The 21,348-nt window shown below is 41.5% G+C and overlaps 1 protein-coding gene across 2 annotated transcripts; it reads left to right on the plus strand.

The window, feature by feature from the left end:
* Positions 1-1,162: 1,162 nt before the first annotated feature.
* On the plus strand, positions 1,163-12,627 carry lpcat4 (lysophosphatidylcholine acyltransferase 4). 2 transcript variants are annotated; one of them, XM_087835638.1, is made up of 13 exons: positions 1,163-1,562; positions 2,436-2,799; positions 4,607-4,719; positions 5,518-5,578; positions 5,754-5,812; positions 7,032-7,066; positions 9,023-9,077; positions 9,388-9,470; positions 10,233-10,358; positions 10,458-10,614; positions 11,360-11,452; positions 11,744-11,879; positions 12,009-12,627. In XM_087835638.1, the coding sequence occupies exons 1-13, from the start codon at positions 1,470-1,472 to the stop codon at positions 12,158-12,160; spliced, it is 1,527 nt and encodes a 508-aa protein (XP_087691764.1). In that variant the 5' UTR covers positions 1,163-1,469; the 3' UTR covers positions 12,161-12,627. The 2 variants fall into 2 exon arrangements, with proteins under 2 accessions (XP_087691764.1, XP_087691772.1); XM_087835646.1 differs by having other exon boundaries at positions 1,480-1,722.
* The last annotated feature ends 8,721 nt before the right edge of the window (positions 12,628-21,348 follow it).

A 21,348-nucleotide genomic window follows, 5' to 3' on the forward strand; every position in this document is an offset into this window, starting at 1 on the left:
TTCTTCACAAGTATCTTCATCTTATCACAGTACTGCATCACAGTGTGCACTGTATTTACAAACAGCACAGAGGACACACAGAGAGGGTAGCATCGTCTGTATTACTGGTACAGAGATGATGTTTAAAGAGCCAAACATGATCTGCAAACTGCAGAAACAAGCCCACAAGATAAATAAATGTACCAGCACAATGATTAGAAAACACATTTATTGTGTCTTTTAGTGTAAATATGTTAATAAGGTGTGTGGTGGACAGTGCACACATGGTTTCTCATGTCTTACCAGCAGAGCAAAGATGAAGCTCTGCAGCCTCCTGCCTGAGGTGAGGGGGGCAAACGGGGTATGTGCTGGATGAGTGGAGCTCTTCAAGATCCAAGAGGCTCTTATCCTCCACCTGCCGGTGTAGATGTCCCTCAGCAGAGCCTTCTTCTCCGTCAGGGAGCAGCTGCCATGCCACAGTGGCACAAAGTTACACATCTGGACACTCTCTCCTCCACTGCACATCTTCAGGACTGAGCAGACTTCATCCTTCTGAGAGATTGACGGACTGGTGCTTACACAGCACCTTCCTCCTCTAACTGAGCTGTCGAAGCGTTTTGTACTACCAGCTTCATTCACCCAGTCTCGCACCCTGTCTAAATGTGTCTAAATCCCTTGTCCAACATCTGCACACCCCAACCTGAGACTAGTATAAAACCCGCTTTAGCCAGCTAGCATACTGGTATAAGATTCACAAGTAGCAAATGAAAAAGACGGGTTAGAGCTAGGACTGGTAAAAATCTGGTAAATCCAAATGATGAGATCCTGGAGGGAGAGACGAGCGGTGGTTCTGCGCATGCACTTTATGGTTATACTTGTTAAAGTTAATCTAGATGTGTTAAAATTACTGAAATTTGTTTTGTTTTGGGGGGGTTTTTGTATGACATCACTTGTCACTTTTTTGACAGTCGTATATAACACTCAATTTGTCTCACACACACACACACACACACACACACACACACACACAGAGAGATTTGTATTTCTTTTTTAATAACAATTCCATACATGCTTTTCCGACCGGTTTGTCTGGTCCGACTTGGCTGGTGGGCCGGCCTGTGAGCTTACGTAGGGGACGGACGGGGTGAGGCGAAGCTTTAAATGAGGCTGGGTGGCGTTGCTGTGGCGTTTATTTGGCCATGTGGAGGAGAAGGACCGGAGAAGTTGGTTTTTAGATGGTTGTCGTCTTATGTTTTTGCTGCTTCAAAGGATTGCACGCGAGCGTTTGGCTTCTACTAGCTAACTGCTCTTTTTAATAGAGTGCGCGAGGCACTTTAATTAACTTTTTAATTTAAAATAAAAGCAAACAGGGGAAGTGACAGCTTTATGTAACTTTTTAACTTTTTTTCCTCAGGGAGTGTAAATTACTTTTTTTAAGTGTTAAAATTCCCTTAAGAAAATTAATAAACTTTTCCAGTTTACCTCGCGCCATGGAGAGGATCGACGACGGTTACTCGGCAACGCAGGAGTATCCACATCCGTTCATTCACAAAATGAAGCTGACCAGGGCGCAAAGGATCCGGGTAACGCTCAAATATATATATCGATTTAATATAGAAAAACGCATATAATGACGTGTTTTATTTTAGTGACCATCAGTCATTCAAACATTGAGTGTTAACACCTGAAACCAACCATGTGAGGATTTTTACCAACACGGAAAGAGGAGCCAGTCACTAAGAGGTTATTTACGAAGTATTTACTATCAAGCGTTTTCTCGTGGGACTCTTCTGGTTTCCCATTTTCTTCTATTTTTGCCAATTTTTTTTCTCATATCGATACAATCTTCAGTTTAGGCTTCCACAGCTCCCTGTTTCTCTGAGATCATAAGCAAATGAGCCAAGTCATAAATGTTCTCAGCACGGATAGGCGGGGTTGATGATGAGAACAACATGCCAGAGGGTTGCGCAACTTTGGAAAACTTATCAGTGTGGCTGGGAAGCAGTGAGATAGGCTTTCAGTTTATAAACATGTGTAAAACTGCACCTCTATGGGCATCTGAGTGTGTTCCCCTTATACACAGGTGCAAAGCTCTAATCTTAATTTTATTCAGGAGTTTCAGACTAAAGTTGTAAAACCATCAAAAAAGGCTATTTAATAGCTACGAATCAGGGTTTTCCTGTCACAAAATGGGACTTTGGTGACTGAATAAACTAACTAACCAATAAAGGAGTCTGTCTGTTACATTATTTGACAGAAATCTGTGCCTTATTTGTAAATATTTGCTAAGCAAAAATGTCCACTGTTATTCATTCTGATGAAACTAGGTTTAAACAAATGTATTTATCGCAGCGCTGCTAATTTCAAATCATGCAAAGTCCCGTTTCTGAGCGGTATGAGATTTATTGGGTCGTATGTGTGACTGCGCATTTAATGTATTTCTTCTGATCTCACAGGGTTTCATCCTCGGCAGCATCCTCTTCCCCATACGCGTCACCTTGGCGGTCCTTTTCTTCCTCATAATGTGGCCCATCGCCCGGCTGCGATTGGCCGGCCTGTCCGAGGAGGAGCGCTCCAAACCCGTAGAAGGCTGGCGCCGCTGGTTTTACCACCCAATCATCTGGCTGATGAGCAGAGCTGTGTTCTTCTCTCTGGGTTTCTACTGGGTTAAGGTCAAAGGTCGCAGGGCAAACCTAAAGGAGGCTCCGGTGCTGGTGGTGGCGCCCCACAGCAGCTTTCTGGACATGCTGGTTTTATGCCCGGCCCAGCTGGCGACGGTGGTGTCGAGGTCAGAGAACACCAGCCTGCCGGTCATAGGAGGTAAACAAGAGTAGCTCTTAGCTAGTTCTTAAGATTTATCAATATATACATTTCCTTCATGCACATTTTTTTTTATTGTGGGTCGACAATAATGGCAATTTTCAAGTAAAACAGAAATGACATACATTGTACAGGGATAGGTGTCAGAGAACTATGACATGACAGAAGAATAGCAGCAAGAGTGAAAGGGAAGCTTTACAAGAGGGTAGTGAGGCCTGCTGTGATGTGATGTAATGTGTGGTTTGGAGACAATGGCACTGACCGAAAGATGGAGATGCTTAGATTTTCCCTGGGAATGATCAGAATGGACTGGAGTAGAAATGAGACAAAGAGACTGAGATGGTTTAAACATGTGCAGAGGAGGAACACTGGGTATATTGGACAAAGGATGTCGAAGATGGAGCTGCCAGGCAAAGAGGAAGACCTCAGAGGAGATTTGTGGATATAGTGAAGGAGGACATGTAGAGGGTTGGTGTGACAGAAGAGGAGGATGCTAGGAACAGGGTGGAGATGGAGGCAGATGATCCGTGAACTTTTTTGCGTTGAAGCCATCACCGTAGCCTCTGAGGAGCTGAAGCACACTCGCACATTTCTGACACCGATAATGAATAAAGAAATTAACTGTTAGATTAATGTGCACCTCCTTTTCTTGTGAATTCTGCTGCCGCTGTGCTAGAAGCCCTGCAAACTTGCCCACACAGCTTATTGCATGCTGATGTAAGGTGCTGCTGAGCTATGATCTTACATAGGGCGTACATGCTGCTTCCTTTCAGATGTCTCCATGTCTGCTGTAGGAGAGAAATCTGCCTTTGATCGCGTGTTTTATCTTTTACGGGAACCCCTCGGCTATTCTGCTGACTCAGCCTCCGATGACAACATGAAGGTCGAGGCTTCAAGTGCAGACTTCCTTGTTTATAAGGAACTTGTTACTTGTCTATCCAGTTACTTGTTTATCTAGGTTGGATTTCATAGAAGTCAAAATGTAATGCGCAGTATTTGCAGTTATAGATATAGTTATATCTTTTCTTGTTTCTCTCTTTTTTCATCCTCTTGTCTTTACATCTGAATTAGCTCCACCACAGGGTAAAACAAACTCACTGCTGGGAATCCATCCTGAAACCCCTTATCTAATTTAACTTAATTTCACAGGTTAAAAAACTGCACATATAGAACAACCACACGACTGATAATAAACACGTGAAAAGTTTCCCAACTTTGCCCCCAAATAAGTTTTTAAGAAAGCTTTTTTCTCCTCTGGATTGTAAGCCTATCTGCTTTTAGTCACTTGGCTGCATTTTTGTAATGACAAGTGCCTGGGTGACATCATATTTTCCTGTGCTGTGGAGGTATTCACAGTGCAGTGTGCTGATAACAGCAGGCATTCGCTCTCCACCTTTTTCACACAAACAATCCAGAGCAATATTTGGCCATCGGGCAGTTAGAGTAGGGGGTGGGGGAACTCCAGGCCTCGAGGGCCGGTGTCCTGCAGGTTTTAGATGTGTCCTTGATCCAAAACAGATTATTTAAATTGCTAAATTATCTCCTCAACATGTCTTGAAGTTCTCCAGAGGCCTGGTAATGAACTAATCATTTGATTCAGGTGTGTTGACCCAGGGTGAGATCTAAAACCTGCAGGACATTGTCCCTTCAGGCCTGGAGTTCAGCGCCCCTGTGTTAGAGGAAAGTACAAGCATGCGAGGAGATCCAAAGATAAAGAAGCGGCCCACACCGCTGGCTCCTGATCTGCTGCGTCTTACAGGGTGTCTTGCTTTCTGATTCTGATTCTTGTTCTTTTCTTGTGTTTCAGCACTGCTGGAGTTCAACCAGTCTGTGCTGGTGAGCAGGAAGGATCCAGAGTCGAGAAAAAAAGCTGTCGCTCAACTCAATGAGAGGTTGACCTCCGACGGCTACTGGCCTCAGGTGAGACACTTTGGCGGCTGACAGAATGTCACTCCTCCCTCGGCTGGGTTCTTGTTTACAGAAGTGAAATTTCTACCAAATTATCCCGTCAGACTTTGCAGCAGTTTGAGGAATGCAAAGCAGATTAAAGATAATCTTTTAATGGGAATGGTCCTTCTGTTGTTTACTGCTTGTGGTTTAGAAAAAATCTGTAGTTTGTCACAAGTGAGCAGTTGATCACGATTAGATTAGGTCCTCTTGATGGAAGAAGAGGGAAATGATCCACTTTTCTGCCTCACGGGAACACATTTGTTTACATTTGTGTCCTTAACAACAGTGTACACCAGGGGTCCCCAATCCCAGTCCACGAGGGCCGGTGTCCCTGCAGGTTTTAGATGTATCCTTGATCCATCACAGCTGATTTAAATGGATAAATTACAATCAACATGTCTTGAAGTTCTCCAGAGGCCTGGTAATGAGCTAATCATGTGATTCAGGTGTGTTGACCCAGGGTGAGATCTAAAACCTGCAGGGACACCAGCCCTCGCGGACTGAGATTGGTTTACACACTGAAAAAGTCACCTCGGGGCAGCTGTTACTGCTGGTAGAAAAAGAGGGGACACAGATTAAAAGACTCAGTGTTGAAGAGAAAAGTAAAATAACTATGTGAAATTGTGGATGAGAAGATAAGGGATGTTGATGTGTGAAAGGAGCCATAAGCAGTCTGAAAGTCCCGTGTGAGGTGGCAACACTGCCATGACATCACAAGCCTGGAAATCGCTCTGTCTCAGCTCACTGCTTCTTTTCATTTCTGTCCAGATGCTGATGTTTCCCGAGGGGACAACGACTAACGGCAGTGCTCTCATCAAATTCAAGCCCGGTGAGTGGGACCTACACGTGCGACTCACGTAGGTGACATCATGCTGGTTTTCCAGCCGTTTGAACAAATGATGCAGGAATGACCTGTGTGAGCGGGAAGGGCGAAGCTGCACATTGTGCTGCTGCTGTGTGATTAACTGCTCCTCTCTTCCTCCTGTCTCCATCGGTGTCATCAGGTGCCTTTCTCGCTGGAGTTCCTGTCCAACCTGTGCTGCTGCATTACCCCAACAAGCTGGTGAGTAACACCATGGGCGTGCTGCTGGTGACAGTAGACTCCTTCTTTGGCTCTTTTAGGTTAATCATTTGAGCCCTTCCATATTTTACACAGGACTGCCATTTTTGTCGGCTCTGTTTCCGTTTATCGTACCTGGACCGTGTCCTCTGTCTGTGACAGATATTCTCAAATGTTCCTGGGTCTTTGTTTTTAAAGAGGTCTGTGATCACAGCTCAGGTTTATGCCACACTGGGCTGGTTTGCCTGAAACTACAGCTGTTCATCCAAAGAGAGATCTGTACCAGGGAGATGCTATTTGGGTAAACAGGCCTCAAACATTATCCAAATGTTTCCCATGCACCCCATACATGATATGATTGAATGGCTTTAATGAATCATGTCTTTAAGGATGGCCTTGGTGTTCATTAAGGTTCGTAACGTGTCTTGTTGGCTTCTTTATATTTTGCATATCTGAAAATCTGATTTCACTTCCTGAAATCAGATTTATCATGCTAGAAAAATAAACAAATAACTCTAACTCCTTAGTGCCTATTGTATCATATTTCATACCTACTGTTTTTGGGAGTTTCTGACTTTTCTACATCATCAATGTATTTTATTTCTCCCAGAAATACATTTCTAAGCAATTTTATTAAGGTGTAAAAAAAAAAAGAAAAAAGCCAGATGTAGCAAATAGGATACAAATTAAAAGCCATAATAGAAATTTATAGGGAATAAAAAAAATTGAAAACAAATTTGTCACTCTCCATTTTCAAAAAATGTGAATTTTGTGGCGATTATTTAATATTTCTGGTTCTAGTGGGTTAAGTGAGTGCTGCTCTGATGAGCTTCTTGTTTTGTTTTTTGTTTTTGTTTTCACAAACATGCATTACCTGCAGCCTAGCTCAGCTGGTACAACAGCAACAGTTGTGCAACAGTATTTACGGATGTTTTATCTGTCATGTTCTGCGGCCTCCCCTGTCACGTCCTCTTCCTGGGATGCGTTCGGCACACACAGTCCTGTACTTTAATCAGCTGAGGTTTGCATTTGTGAACACACTGTGATGTTTACTCAGGCACTGTGTTTGCATACTGGGTATTACCGAGGTGTGCCGGGACTGACTGGTATTACATATGCTATAAAATAAAAGAATAATAACCCCTCCCACTCTGGGAAAGCAACTCAGAGGAAAAATAAGAAAACTTTAAATGTTTATTTAAATTTGTTGTCTCTTCTTCAGGATACTGTTCGCTGGACATACAAAGGCACAGACTGGTGAGTTCCTTCATTGCTTCACCTGCACATCTGTCACACATGTTTAATGTCAGGGTTTAGTTTAGCAAACCCCAGAAACAAATGAAAATAAAAATCTACTTAAGGTAAACTCCAAGTAAGAACTTGGTGCTACAAGAGCAGCTTTTCAGCATCCTTATGCTTTTTCTAGAAGCTCAATGCAGTGCTGTAACAGATCAGCAGGGCCCTGTGCTATGAAACAAGTCCAACACACCCAAGACGTCTGGCTTTATCTGGTTTCACTTATGCTAACATCTGCAATCAGGATAAGCAGTGGCACGAACGTGGCGATCACTTGAGATGAGCGCGTTCGTGTGGAAAAAGGTGGCATCGCCAGTCTGACCAATCACGGGCACGGGTGTATATTTTTACAAAGGAAGATAAAACTGCTACATCAGAGAGATATGAAGAGAACAAACACACAATGTGTGTGAGGTTCAAGGGCTTTTGTCAGACTAGAAAAGATTTCTTGTATCAATAAAGTTTGGCCTGTTTGAAGCTGGGATGGAAAGTGGGCAAAAAGTCTGACTGCACAAGTTCAAAAGACTTCTCGGTGCCACGGCTCGAATATTAAGAGACATGTGCTTACAGTTAAAGGTCCCATCAAAGTTTTGTTTGGAAGATGGTTTGTTTTTTTCCTCCCAGCTGCAGCTCTGATGGCGTTTAACAGTCTGAGAGCAAGAAGAATCACCCCACTTCTGTAAACCTTTGAAGTTGCTTTTAAGAATCTGTATTTCTTACTGATGCTCATCAGGGAGTGAAAAAGGCTTTAAAAACTCAAGTTTGTCCTGCTCTCTGTACACAGAGCTCTGAGAGATCATCCAGGAATGTCGATGCAAATCTTCAGATTAGTCAGCAGCCATCATTTTCATACCTGTCTGTCGCTAATCTCCAACATAACTTCCTCCAGACTAGCATACGTTGCCATGGTGAACCGCCCACCACACCAACAGGTTTAGCTTTTGTTTTTAACACATACAACATATCAATAATTCAATTACACTGGGGGAAAAATGCAAGGATATTGGCAATATTGTTGCAAATAATCAAGTCATTTGTAAAAAGCTTATGATGTAGACAATATAGAAGAATGGAGATCGTGTTGAGCAAAATGTAAAAAGCAGAAACCAGTGTTTTGTTTTTGTTTTTTTGTTTTAAAAAAAAAGCTTTTCATAAGGGTCAAAATTTTAATGTAATAAGTGTGTAAATGTAAATTAGTGAAGAAAGAAGTGTGATATTGTCAAAGCATGGTAGTGGAGGAAGCCTTCCTCCTAGAGAGCGTTTTTGTTTATGACCTTTCAGAAGCCCTTGTGAAGCATGACACAGACGGGAAGCTAAACGAGGCTGAAGCGTTCCGGACTTTGCACTCTAAGGAAATGTGCTCGTTTTTTCCAGCGTGCGCAGTAATACTGACCGCACCTGACCACTCTCACTGCTGTTATGTCTGCTGCTATGTTGTTGTTGCGTTTTCAGAGATTCGACACAAAATATACAACATCAAAACTCAGTATTACACTTTTTGTATACCAAAACACAAGAACAGAAAACAAAGGACAAACGTAGGTGGGGGAAAATGTTAATCAAAGGTAGCTAGTGTACACAGGGAAGGGGGGGATGCTGATTTTCCACTCCAATGGTCCTGCCTTCCCTCACAGCTCATCTTTGGGGGGACAGATGTGTTCTTGTCCCATCATAGCAGCCAAATATGGCGCCATTGTTATTCAGGTGAATATAATACCCCTCCAGAAATGACTCAGGACCAGACGGGACCAAAACAGGTGTTCTTAAACAGTATTATTGAGCGCTATGCACCAAGATCCCTTTAACATATTTCCGATCACAGTAGCACCCCTGCACACAGGATCCTGCCTGAACTGTGATTTAATCAAAACAAAATGCTAATTTTTCATGATGAATTAATCTTCTGCTCTGTTTTAGGACCGAGGCTCTGTGGCACACGGTGTCCCAGCCGTACACCAACGTGACTGTTGAGGTGAGAACTGGTCATTCAGCTTATCAAACAAAAGCGTATATATCTACAACTTGTGAAAATGTCCTTTTACACACCCACACCTCAGTGATGTGGGTGTGTACGCCCACGTGTGTGTTTAGCACAATCTGACATTACTGTTAATTGTAGTGACAGGTTACAGCCGTGACTGGGTGTGGGCAGAGGTGTGACAGTTGGTGTGGTTTTTAAAAAAAAAAAAAAAAAAAGTGTGTGTGTGTGTTGACTTTTGCCTCTCTGTTGAGCTGTTACTGTGACTACACCAAACAGTGTTTATCTCTTTATTGTGCTGCAGTTCCTGCCAGTTTACAACCCTTCAGAGGAGGAGAAGAAGGACCCCAACCTGTACGCAGACAACGTTCAGAAACTCATGGCCAGGTGAGGCGCACATTTTCCCTCATTTTATGACACGTCAGCCCAACAGTTTGGCTGCAGTCGCTGATTAATTAAAGTTAAAGTGGATTTTTGAATGCCTCCTTTTTTTTTCTTCTTCTTCTTCTTCTTCTTCTTCTTCTTCAAATAATCCCACTTATTGGTTATCCCTTTTATGGGGAACCGGTTTGTTGCTCATGTTACAGTAGACTAAATGGACATCAACTAAGTATTGTTACCAATAAAACCGAAGCACAGACTTACTGCACACGTTTAGCTTAGTTTTATTTAGATAAGCCAATAGAAAGGTCTCACAAGGCCCCAGCAGCACATATGTCAATAGCAACAGGTGGTTTCCAGATGGTTGCAGACCAGTCTCTAGGCCTGTGTGACTGGAACCTTATTCACTTGATCTTACCTATCACACATCCCAGACGGCCAACAAGTGGTTAGCAGTTTACCTCAAAAGCACCAGAACGTATCTTTTACCAACAGTTGTCACCACCTGGTGGCGTGCAGAGAAACTGCAGGTTTAAACATGCCTTCTGGTCCTTGAATTTCTGAGTTTTTAAATACTTTCTGGCTCTGTTTGGTGATTTTGTGTTTTGTGTGTTATCTCTGCAATGTCACATTTTTATGATGTGTAGTTACGTGTGAGCGGTCACGGGAAATTATATTTCATGTAGTTTTAGGTTGGATCTTATGTACGAGGCAGAGGGATTTGTGTCTGCTGGTTGTTGTGACGTAGCTGTTTCTCCTGTGTGTTAGGGCCCTTGGAGTCCCCGCTACAGACCACGTGATGGAGGGTGGGGTTCCCGTCAGCAAAGTCGGCGGCCTGTCCCTCCCGCTGGAGTCTCCAGCCAGAGAAACGCTGATGCTGCTGCACAAAAACGGGTGAGAGATTACTCCCGCTCATGTTTTACTAAACTTTAAACCCTTTAGTCTCTGTCACACATCAGCTTACTTCACCTCCTTTATCCTCCTCTCCGTCAGTCTGGGAGCGCATGAAGTACAGGCAGCTCTGGACAGGATGATTGACAGGTGTCGCTCAGGAGCTCAGGGTGCAAAGGTCAGCGCAGAGGAGCTCGCCTCCATCCTCGGGCTGAGCCACCAGCAGACAGCTGTCCACATCTGCGGCCTCTACTCCAAGGTACGGTCGGGTGTACGCGCTGCAGCCGAGTCAGACCGTCCTCTTAGGTTTTATGGCTGTAAACTGCGCCTGAGTGCACACTGTGTGCACCAAATATTTGTTTTTCACAAGAACTCGCGACAGCTGAGTCAACTATACTCGGATCTGATAAGTCGATAAGCCGACAAGATTCAAAATGAAATGCTTCGGCCGCTTTCGATGAACTGATTCTTCAGGGAGGGAGGGCACGACAAAGGTTAAGCACGTTTCTCTGTTGCCGTTAGACACTGTAGATGTTTGTGTAGCCAATTAGTGACGAGGTGAAACACAAACCCTTCCATCCATCTGTAACTCGTACTTACTGGCAGCAGGTTGAGCAGAGCATTTTAAAAGCTCGTCGGCCAGCTTCTTGTTAAAGAGTTTGTGCGACGCTCGAGTGAGGACGGTACGGATGAGTCTCACAATCCACAGAAAGAGCAGATCTATTCAGAGGAGCAAGGACAAACGAAACCCTGATGAATGTTAACCGATAAGTCACAAACTTGCAGCTGCTTCTTCTAACCACAGGATCCTGGATTTAAAAAGCCCTGCTGTGTTTACCGAGAGCAAACAGATCTTGGGGCATATCATAAAGAGGAGTGCATTGTGATTTCGGAGTTTTGATTTATAAATGAGGCGTTATAATAACTCATCTGTGCTTTTTCAGATAATGTGACATTTAAAAAGCTCAGAGGGAGAAGGTGCTGATGTAATCTGTGTGTTTTAGGATGACTCTGTGGACCTGAGGCACATCTATTTTAGTGTCGCACCCCTGACTGGATGTGTTGACCTGAAGACACTGCTTCACTCAGCTTTCACTGTAAGTCCTGCTGATCGCCTCACCTTTCTCCACTTTCTCCTGTCTGCATTTAGAAATATGACACATAGTCAGGATATAATTTTAACTCCGTAGTAAGAAATTACAGAATTAAAGAGACCTGCATGTTTTAGTTTTTAAGCCTGACTCCCCCAGTGGGATTTGTGACTCTTCCCTGGGTTCAAACTGTGGAACTTAGGCTCGATCGGCTTGCACAAAAACAGTCTTCACCTCCATAAGGAGCCTTTTTGTACCTCCTGCTGTTTTCTTGATTGTTCACTGTTTGTTTTTCAGTTGTTTAACAGAGAGGGCGGAGGCAGCCTGAGCGAAAGGGAGCTGTCGGACCTGATGGAGGCGCTGGTGGGCGTCCCTCAGCACAGAATTGCCGACCTCTACGCCGCCACCTCCGATCAGAACCGGCTCACTGAAGGTGAGAATCAGCTGAATAGTGTAGATGAGCTGCAAAAGAACAAATTTCCCTCAAGAACCAGGGCGGTCAGTGAATGCCTGTTACTAGACAGTAGTAAAAACCATCCCTGCTGTGGCTTTGTTTCCACAGAGAGTCTGCTGCGGGTGCTGACTGCCCACCCAACCTTTCAGAAAGTGACGAAAGAGTACCTGCAGCCCGAGGAGGCTGCAGGTACTCTATCCAACAGGAGGTCTGTGAACAATAACGGATCAGTTTACAACAACAGCAAGAAGTCAGAATGAGGACCTCGTAGTGGATTATTTTAGGGGGGGGGGGGGCAGATTGAACCGAAATACTGGACAGAAGATTGTAGACATGTGAGGCGTGATGTGAAGTATTTATAACAATGTATAAACCAAATGGTGTGACTAAATGATACTACAGTTCGTGTGTGTGTGTGTGTGTGTGTGTGTGTGTGTGTGTGTGTGTGTGTGTGTGTGTGTGTGTGTGTGTGTGTGTGTGTGTGTGTGTGTGTGTGTGTGTGTGTGTGTGTGTGTGTGTGTGTGTGTGTGTGTGTGTGTTTTAATTAGTCTGAATAAATCTTTGGTTCAGATGCTGTTAAAGTCCAAAGGTCTTGAACATGTTATTTATAAAGTTTCTTTGAATGTTTGCTGAGGTGGGGTTTTTATAGGACTCCAAAGGTTTATTTTTTCTACATGAATTTGTGTATTTTTGTTTACACGTGACAAATAAAGTGTCAAGTAAATGAGCTGCTGTCATGTCCTCCATCATTCCTGAATTCGGACTCGATTCTCTTTCATTCACATAGTCAAATCTTGAAGTGTTCCTTTAATCGTTTTGAGAAGTATATCCACTCACTCAAAAACAGTTGTACACGTATGCCCAATAACGTGCCATCTGAATGTATAGCTCAATAAAAGACATGACAAAGCTAATATAAGTTTTAAAAAAGTTGACTATAACCAGGGTGCACATAAGTGGTCCGCAGGTGCGCATGCGCTGTCAAAATAAAAGACGCGCACCAGATAAGAAGTTGCAACGCGTGTTTGCGTACATAGGATTTTCATAAGAGGACAGACATTTGTTTAGAACTCTTAAACATGTCGAAGCTCCTTTAAGCAATTACTTTGGTGTTCCTCCACCTCCAAAGAAATGTCAGGAGTCCAAACCGCAAAAGAAGCGCGTATTCTCGGAAAAGTGGTTGCAGGAGGTGAGCTGTTACTCCACAGGGTTGTGAAAGAAGCTGAGTAATAATGAGCAAGATAATGATATTTAAAAACTGAAGAGCACAATGAAATACATAAAAGGCTGCAAAAGTAGTGCAAAACATCTGGTGGAATATCTCACAACTGCTCACGTTAATCAGTAACACTGCCTGCTGTAAAGCGAGGATTCCCAGAGAGCATGAGCAAAGTAGCTGAATATTTAAAGAAAAAAATAAAGTCGCAAAGAGTCTGGGTTAAAAATTATCCCTGAAACATGCACTGGATCTGGGTGAATGTATGTGACCTTTTACCCCTCGAGGGCACGCCATTTCAAACACAAACAAAACCAGCATCGCTGTGTTTATAGGGGCGAGTTAAAACTCCATGGAAAGAAAAAAAAAACCCATATAGATAATAAAGAAGATCCAGAACCATGCTGCAGTGCTCTCTGAACTCTGAGACCGGTCGAAAAACTCGAAATCAGAGAAACCTCATCCCTAAAGAGGAGATGGACTGTCGCCCACAAACACAGTATGTTACACGCTTTGTTCCAGCCTTGCGCTTGGATAAGTTCAGCAGTAATTCAGCTCTATACAAAGAGTCCTCTCACCCTTTGAAATATCCGGCTTGTTGTGAAAAAGTTGACAATAGTTTCCAAAATTGTACATCATGAAAAAAATAGAAAACATTAAACAACTGTTCGACATTGACATGACAACATTTATGTCATCAGTTTCCAGGACATCAGTGAAGGCTGTCTTTGCTTTAAGGAAAGCATCCAACGTCTGCTTGTTGACTTGAGGACTCACTGGCACGTCTTCAGCGACTTTCCCCCACTGAAAACGCTCCGTCCGCATGAACATAATCAATGTTTTAGAACATTTGACCTGTTTTATACTTCAATTTCTTCAATTTTATATATCCGGAGGTTAATTTGGAGCATACTTTGATCTTGCTCTCTCTGCTTCTTAGCGCCTAATTATTCACGTTCAAAGGTTAAAGGTGAAAAATGAGAAAGCTAAACGTTAACCGACTTTTTTTTTTTGAAAATATTTTTATTGAAAAAAAAAAACAACAGTACTTGCAGTTACCGAAATACAATTAACCTTTCTTCATTTTCCTAAGTAAATATACTTACATATATATATGAAAAAAAAAAACCAACGCATTCTAAAACAAAGACCCCCCCCCCCCCCCCCCCCCCCCCCCAGTCCCACACAGATCAACACAACCATCAAACACATTAGAGGAATATAACAGTAACAGAAGTACATTTAAACTGGCAATACCTCTAGACTAGCAAAATAAGAGATAAGGGGTTGCCACTTGTGAAAAAATTTAGCTGTGCAACCTCTCAACGTATATTTTATTTTTTCAAGTTTAAAAAAAAAACATGACATCTTTTAGCCACCGGGAAATAGTAGGATACTTAACAGACTTCCAATGCAACAATATTAGATGTCTCGCTAATAGGGATGTGAAGGCTATAATATCCTTTTGTGTGGATTCAAGTGTAAACCGACTTTTAACCTACAAGTCGTAACTGGCAAATCTTATATAAATATGTCTCTGTGCTGAAGGCTAAAGGCCTCAGACAAATGATCAGCCAGCGTAGTGAACAATTAGTGCAGAGGGCACGCAAAAGGCAAAGTTCAAAAAGCTGGAAAGTAGGACATGAGGAAAGTGTCTAAAGAGTTTGACTGTGAGACACGAGGAGAGGAATGGTGGCGTGAGGCTGTAAACAGATAGCAAAGGAACAAAGAGAAACAGGACAGAGTGAGACGAAAAAACCATTAAAACTCGTTCCAAAATCATGACACAGTGGAACAGGGAGAGAATCGGGACAGTCTTTGATCCTGTTTCTGTAAAAAACCAACCTAGTATCTGTTCTAGGGAAGGCTTTGGGGAGCACACCGGGTCTCGTTTCAGGAAGAGAATCAGGAACATGTCACATTTTTTATGATCCATGTCTGCTTTGCAGCACTGATCAGGCAGTGATGATCAGGAGTTGTGTTTGTTTATCCCAGTCAGTGTCGGGGCTGCAATGCAACCCCTCTGAAAACGCTTCATTGGCCACATTTATGGTCGTGTGTGCTGCGTTTTGTGTTAATTACCACGTGATTGTGTCCTCTGTGCAGTTATATCTCCATAGAGATGCACATCAACAAGAAAGGTGCAGCATTGTTTCTGTCAGGGACCACATGTAACACATTGGGACACAACCATGCGGTAATTAACACAAGCTGGATCAATACATAAGTTGGTTTGTAGGATCTACCAAGACTCACTGCAGAGCTCTAAATGAGCTGTTACCGTGATCCAATGTCTGTATTCCACAGAGGGCATAAAACATGGACATAGCTGCTGTGACTTGATTTTTGGATCTAGTCTCTTCATTTTGAAGCCTCAACTTTGGTGTCTTGGCATCTGCCATTTGGGGGTTTTGGAGCCAGAAGTCACCTTACCTGGATGACACAGTCGAGTGCAGATTTATCAACTCATTGCTATCAACAGCTGATAGCAAATTGCCTCTATAAAGAGTGTACGTGTGCAACAAAAGACAGAGCTGTGAAAAATTATTTGCCCACTTTATGATTTCTGAGGGTTTTTGGGTTTTTTTTTTGCATATTTGTCACACCTACATTTTTCACAAATTTTTAGACAAATTTCAGACAGATTTTAATATTAGACAAAGATAAACCAAGTAAAAAGTTGTTTTTAAAGCTGCCCAGTAGGCACGCCCAGCCATGATTAGGACAAAGTCTGTGTGTGACAAAGTAAGGCTGGCTAAAAGATCTTAAACAGCTAATAAACAAAGTCACTGACATCTGTCAGTCTGGAAAAGGTTATAAAGCCACTTCTAAGGTTTTGGGACTTCACAGTCATCCACAAATGGAGAACGCTCAGAAGTGTCCGAGCTACTAAAACTTCTCCAAGATCACGTCGACGACTTATTCAGGACGTCACAAAAGACCCCAGAACAACATGTAAAAACTTGAGTTAAGGTCAGAGTTCATGATTGACTAATAAAAAAGAGACTGGAAAGAAATGGGAGAGTCCAAGGAGGAAACCCACTGCTGACCAAGAAGAACACAAATACTTGTCTCATAGTTACCAAATAACATCCTGATGATCTCCAAGAGTTTAGGAGAATATTTTGTTGAGTGATGAGGCAGAAGCGAACCTTTTGGAAGATTTGAGTCGGGTTACAGAACAGAACAGTTGGATGGATAAATAACAGCATGGTAGTAATCCTACCATAACAGAGATCATTGCTATTGCTGCAAACTAACAGAGAAATTTATCCATCTTCCTCCAGCTCACCGCCTGCTTCTTCTGTCAGGTGTGGATGTGTTTCACAGAGGGAGGTGGGCAACAGCGACGACCTGTAGACAACAATAGCAGAGAGCAACATGTGAGAGGGCAGTAGCAGAAAGTCTTTTACAGCTTTTGTTACAGTCGTAGATTCATGAAATGAAAGTGAATGAAAGGCCTTTAATGCAGGGGACAGTAATCCATAGAGAGACGGGGGCAGGGGAGAAACCTCAGCGTGTCCTGGCTGTTCATCCACAATCTTAATGCTATTAATAAATAACCTCCAGCGGGTTTATGCAAATAGAAGAGTAGGACAAAAGAAGTAGAGTTAGGAGCCACAAGAAATACAGATTGAAGTGAGAAAAGGTTGTAGAAGGTGGGAAGGTTGGAAATCACCTTGGTGTTAGCTGTAACTGTGATGACTAGTTTAGGTTTTAGTTTCGTTTTAAATCAGTTTGGTGGATTTGCAGTTTTTATGATTTGAAAATGTGTTTTCTTTAGTCAGAGGTGGACTTTAACTTCATCCCCGACCACTTACAGTAAACCACTGAGTTATTTAGGGCTGCCACCATATCAGATTTTCTTCACATGATTAAAATCATTTAATGATATGATTGGATGTCTGGTACAGAAAATAAAAACTGAATAAAAAATAGCGCTAAGCTGTATTTTATGTCTGTTTTTGGCAACTCAATTAAAATAGAAGGGAGAGTTTGTATATATAACTGTAAGTGAGCAGGTATGTACCATCAACCATCACTGGAACTACTGTAGCTGTCTCTGATACTAGTGGGTAAACAACAACTCCTATGCTAGTGTGGAAGTATACAGTACTTCTGTATACTGTGTATACAGAAGTATACACACTGTGTATATTGTACTGACCCACACATATAGTTCTTACACACACACTGGACATTCTGGACATTGTTTTCACTTCATCACTTAAACCACTTTAAGCATATTTGCACTGCACAAGACACTATATAATGTGGATTGCACAACACTGGACATTATATTCCTCATTTCCAGTTAATATTTGTACGGCTGCTGTTATTGTGTGTATATATATATTTATATTTCTTTATACATTCTTATATATTTCTATACTGTGTATTTTGTTGTACAGTTATTTTATTTTCAACTTTAATTTATATATTTTATCTTATTCTTTCCCAGTTAAATTTACCCTTCATTCTAATTTGTGTTGTACAGTTATCTCATTCTTAACTTAATTTTTATATTTTATTTTATTTTATTCCTTCCTGGTTAAATTTACCCTTTTTTATTTTCATATTTATTTCCTATCTTATTCATAGCCTTTTCCTTTTTTCTTTAGGTCACGAGCAGTTGTCCAAGCATTTCACTGCATATCATACTGTGTATGACTGTGTATGTGACAAATAAAATTTGAATTTGAATTTGAATTTGAATTTGAATTTGAATTTGAATTTGAATTTGAATTTGAAGTTAGCACAAAGATAGCATTATCACACAAGTAACACAAGTATGGAAGCTTGTTCCCACAAATGAATTTTTATGTATTTATGTGTTTTATTTTGCTGTTTGTAAGTGTTGCAGGTTGGTGTCTCAAGATAACAACCTGAAATTCTGACCTATTTACGGCAAGAAAAAAGAAATCTGCAGCGGAAACGAGTTTTCAGACACACAAACACTAAGTTTTCAAGGTGTGCTAAGGCTGTACTCACCAATCACAGCATGTACAGACCTGGACACTCGTATAGGGAACAACAACAACACCTTCATTCATTTTGGGTCCTGAAACTGATTGTCTCGTTTTCATAATATGTTTTCTGATGTGATGCCCATAATGACTGAGGTTCTTTTAGACGACATCAATTTGGAGGGAAAATGAGGGCAGGTGCTAATTTTCAGTTAGCTTCCAAAGCTTTGGTGAAGTTCGGCTCATATGACATTGTATCAATTGTAAAAGGCAATTGTTGGATATTTGTTTGACTTGTAGTAGCAGAAAAGCTGGAATTCTGCAAATAACACATTTTTAAAGCTTATTAAATTATTCCTGTCAAGCTGCTTATCTTTGACATTTTTCACAGATTCGAGTAAAGAAATCTGAGCTGATTATGTTTTGTTTTTGTGACAAACTGCTAGAAACAGAGAGCCCAGTTAGGTGACTTTTTATGCTTGAATGGTCATAGGAGAGTACCAAGTGGCTTAACAAACCAAAAAATCTTCCTTTTGTCAATGGTCAAGTACAAGGACTGGGCTAAAATTAATGATAATAATGGATTGCATTTATATAGCGCTTTTTGAGACCCTCAAAGCGCTTTACAATTCCACTATTCATTCACTCTCACATTCACACACTGGTGGAGGCAAGCTATGGTTGTAGCCACAGCTGCCCTGGGGCAGACTGACAGAAGCGAGGTTGCCATATCGCACCATCACCAGTATGGCGGTAGGTGAAGCGTCTTGCCCAAGGACACAATGGCCGAGACTGTCCAAGCCGGGGCTCGAACCAACTCTTGAGCTACGATCGCCCCGATCTTAAGTGACAAACACCTTCATAAAGCTGAGTATTGCTCAAGACTGCATTAAAAAGTACAATAAAGACTGGAAATAAAATATATGAAGAATTTAGGCGTGGCTCAAGACTTTTGCACAGTACTGTATATAGACGTTTTCTGATTAAATTCTTACGTTGTGACGAAAGGTGAAATTAAGCCTATCAGGTCTGCAATACTAAACCTTAAGGTCAAAATTTAAGCTTTAAATTCAGTCAAAAGCACAAAAAACATATCAGATTTTAGGTGAAAAAAATATGGTTTATTATTTTGACCTCTTTGTCAGACATACTGGCGAACAGCCCATAGTTTTAACTCTGAATATCAGATTTTGGTCATTTTTCCCACATTAAATTTACTCTGTAGAAAGATGAAGTTTTAAAGACTGAATTTCTTTTGTATGTTTTAGCTGCCTACAGTAATGTTGAGGTAGTTTTCATTTCACAGTTCCTTCTTTAAAAATGCAAAACAGAAGAAAGAGTTTTGACCACACATGTGCCCTTAAAGTGATCTGCTCGACTGATTTGATTGACATAAACAAACGCAAACACACAGTCTGTACTTTTTTTCTGGTACAGATAAGAGTTGTCAAACAAATAAACCCACTCACCCCTGAAAACAACAGAGGGTGTTCCTCCCCAGTGAGCTGTCTCAGAGTACTTATCAGATAGTTATCATATAAATAGATTTGCAAACAGTGGGAGCTGGGGTCTTTGTCTGGCGAATGTGCTTAGCCTCAGTCACTATTTGTTGATGGAAGTGACAGTTTTTTTCTTGATGGGTAACAATCAATGTATCTAAAATTTTATGAAGGTTTTAAAGGTATCCAGAGCTTTAGTAAACTGTTACCTTCTTGTAAACCTGAAAAACTAGTCATCAAAAAAACACAAAATAAAACTGGAGTAAACAGCAAAGCAGTGCTGGGATTCAAACTGCTGAAGTGAACGCAGAAATACACACTGAAATGCTTTCCATAGAAGAAATGAAATGTGATATTATACATGTATTTTATATATAATTATATCCAGATAAGAAGTTGTTTTAAGCATCTTAGAGTTACCCTCATATTCTGGATGTCTTTTAAGCTATTTTTGATGTTTGGTAACATCCTGAAATAAAATGGTTTGGCAGTTTCTGCAAATCAAAGGTAAAACTATCATTTCCAAGGGTAAATAACCTTTTACAAATCAAAGTCAGAGACATCATTTTATCATATTTAACAGGTGTTTTTTGTAGAAGTCCAGTCAGTGTACTTTTGGTACAACAGTTCTAGTTCAGCTGCTCCCTGATTCACAGGGTCACCACCGCAGGTACATTCTTGTTTGTTTTGTACATTCTTGGTAGATTTTTACACCGGATCCCCTCTCTGACAAAACCCTAGACACGTTTTGTGTCAGAGTTGGCGACCTTAAATGTGTTCAGCACTACACTGTGAGGGAACTAAAATAAAGTCAATGTAGGCAGTTTGTTAAAATACTTGCCCAGATTGAGCTCTAGAGGCATTCAAAGCTACGAAGTGCTGTTCAGATGGTTTCAGTGTGTTTGTTTTCAAAAAGATAAAATTCAAGCACTGCAAAGACTGGGGAGAAGGGACTTTGAGGGATACTAGATTTTATAGTATAGAAATAGTAGAGCTAGTACTTTCAATGTTTGAATCGGAGACATATATCCCTTTTGGGGTTCAGTCAGGGCATCTGGTATAAACATCAAGCTTGTGGAGCTATGTTTAAGGAAAATTAGTTTTGTTGAGACAACGCCGGTCTCTGCGATTCTTTTGGTCCTGGTAGAGATCAGGCTGAGATGTTTCCATGTTTTACACAATCCTTTTATTACCCATTATTCTTACAGATGCATCTGGAGATCAGCATCACCTATGCTAAAGGCTGATCTAAAGAACTCCACACAACAGTTACAGTTATAACCTCTGGTCTCCTCCCCCCTACAGTAAACACCCCCACGATGGAAATACACTAGTACAGTGGCCAAGGGTGCTGACACCCTGACCCCCACCTCCTTTTAAGGTAGTGTCCGTTTGCCCTTTGTCTGCTCCCCAGCCTCAGTAACTTTTGCTTCATGCCCTGGGGGTGGGGGTTGATTGTCCTTCTGCCCTGCACCTCAGTTCCTTGTTCCCATCCCAGGCCTATTTTCTATTTTGTATCCTTACACCCATTAACCACAATATTATAATGTTGCAAGCAATCACAAACTATATTCTCTTTAACTCTGATGTATATTACAGAATCTATTCTCAACCGTTTCAAAGATTTTTGCGATGCCTCTTGTGAGGTAGAAGTTTAAGTTTCAGGTTTAGTGAATGAAATTTTAGTAGTCTATTATACTAGGGTGACTAGATCTTACTCTTTATCAGGTCTGCACTGTGTTTTTATCCCCTTTTGGCTTTTAACC

This window comes from Neolamprologus brichardi, chromosome 3 (genome assembly GCF_056152115.1).
Source record: "Neolamprologus brichardi isolate AB-2024 chromosome 3, ASM5615211v1, whole genome shotgun sequence".
NCBI lineage: Eukaryota > Metazoa > Chordata > Actinopteri > Cichliformes > Cichlidae > Neolamprologus > Neolamprologus brichardi.

Coding starts and splice junctions, on each gene's coding strand:
- lpcat4 (XM_087835638.1), top strand. CDS start 1,470: ATGGAGAGGATCGACGACGGTTACTCGGCAACGCAGGAGTATCCACAT. Junction 5,579..5,753: donor TCTCATCAAATTCAAGCCCG/GTGAGTGGGACC, acceptor CGGTGTCATCAG/GTGCCTTTCTCGCTGGAGTT. Junction 10,615..11,359: donor TCTGCGGCCTCTACTCCAAG/GTACGGTCGGGT, acceptor TGTGTGTTTTAG/GATGACTCTGTGGACCTGAG.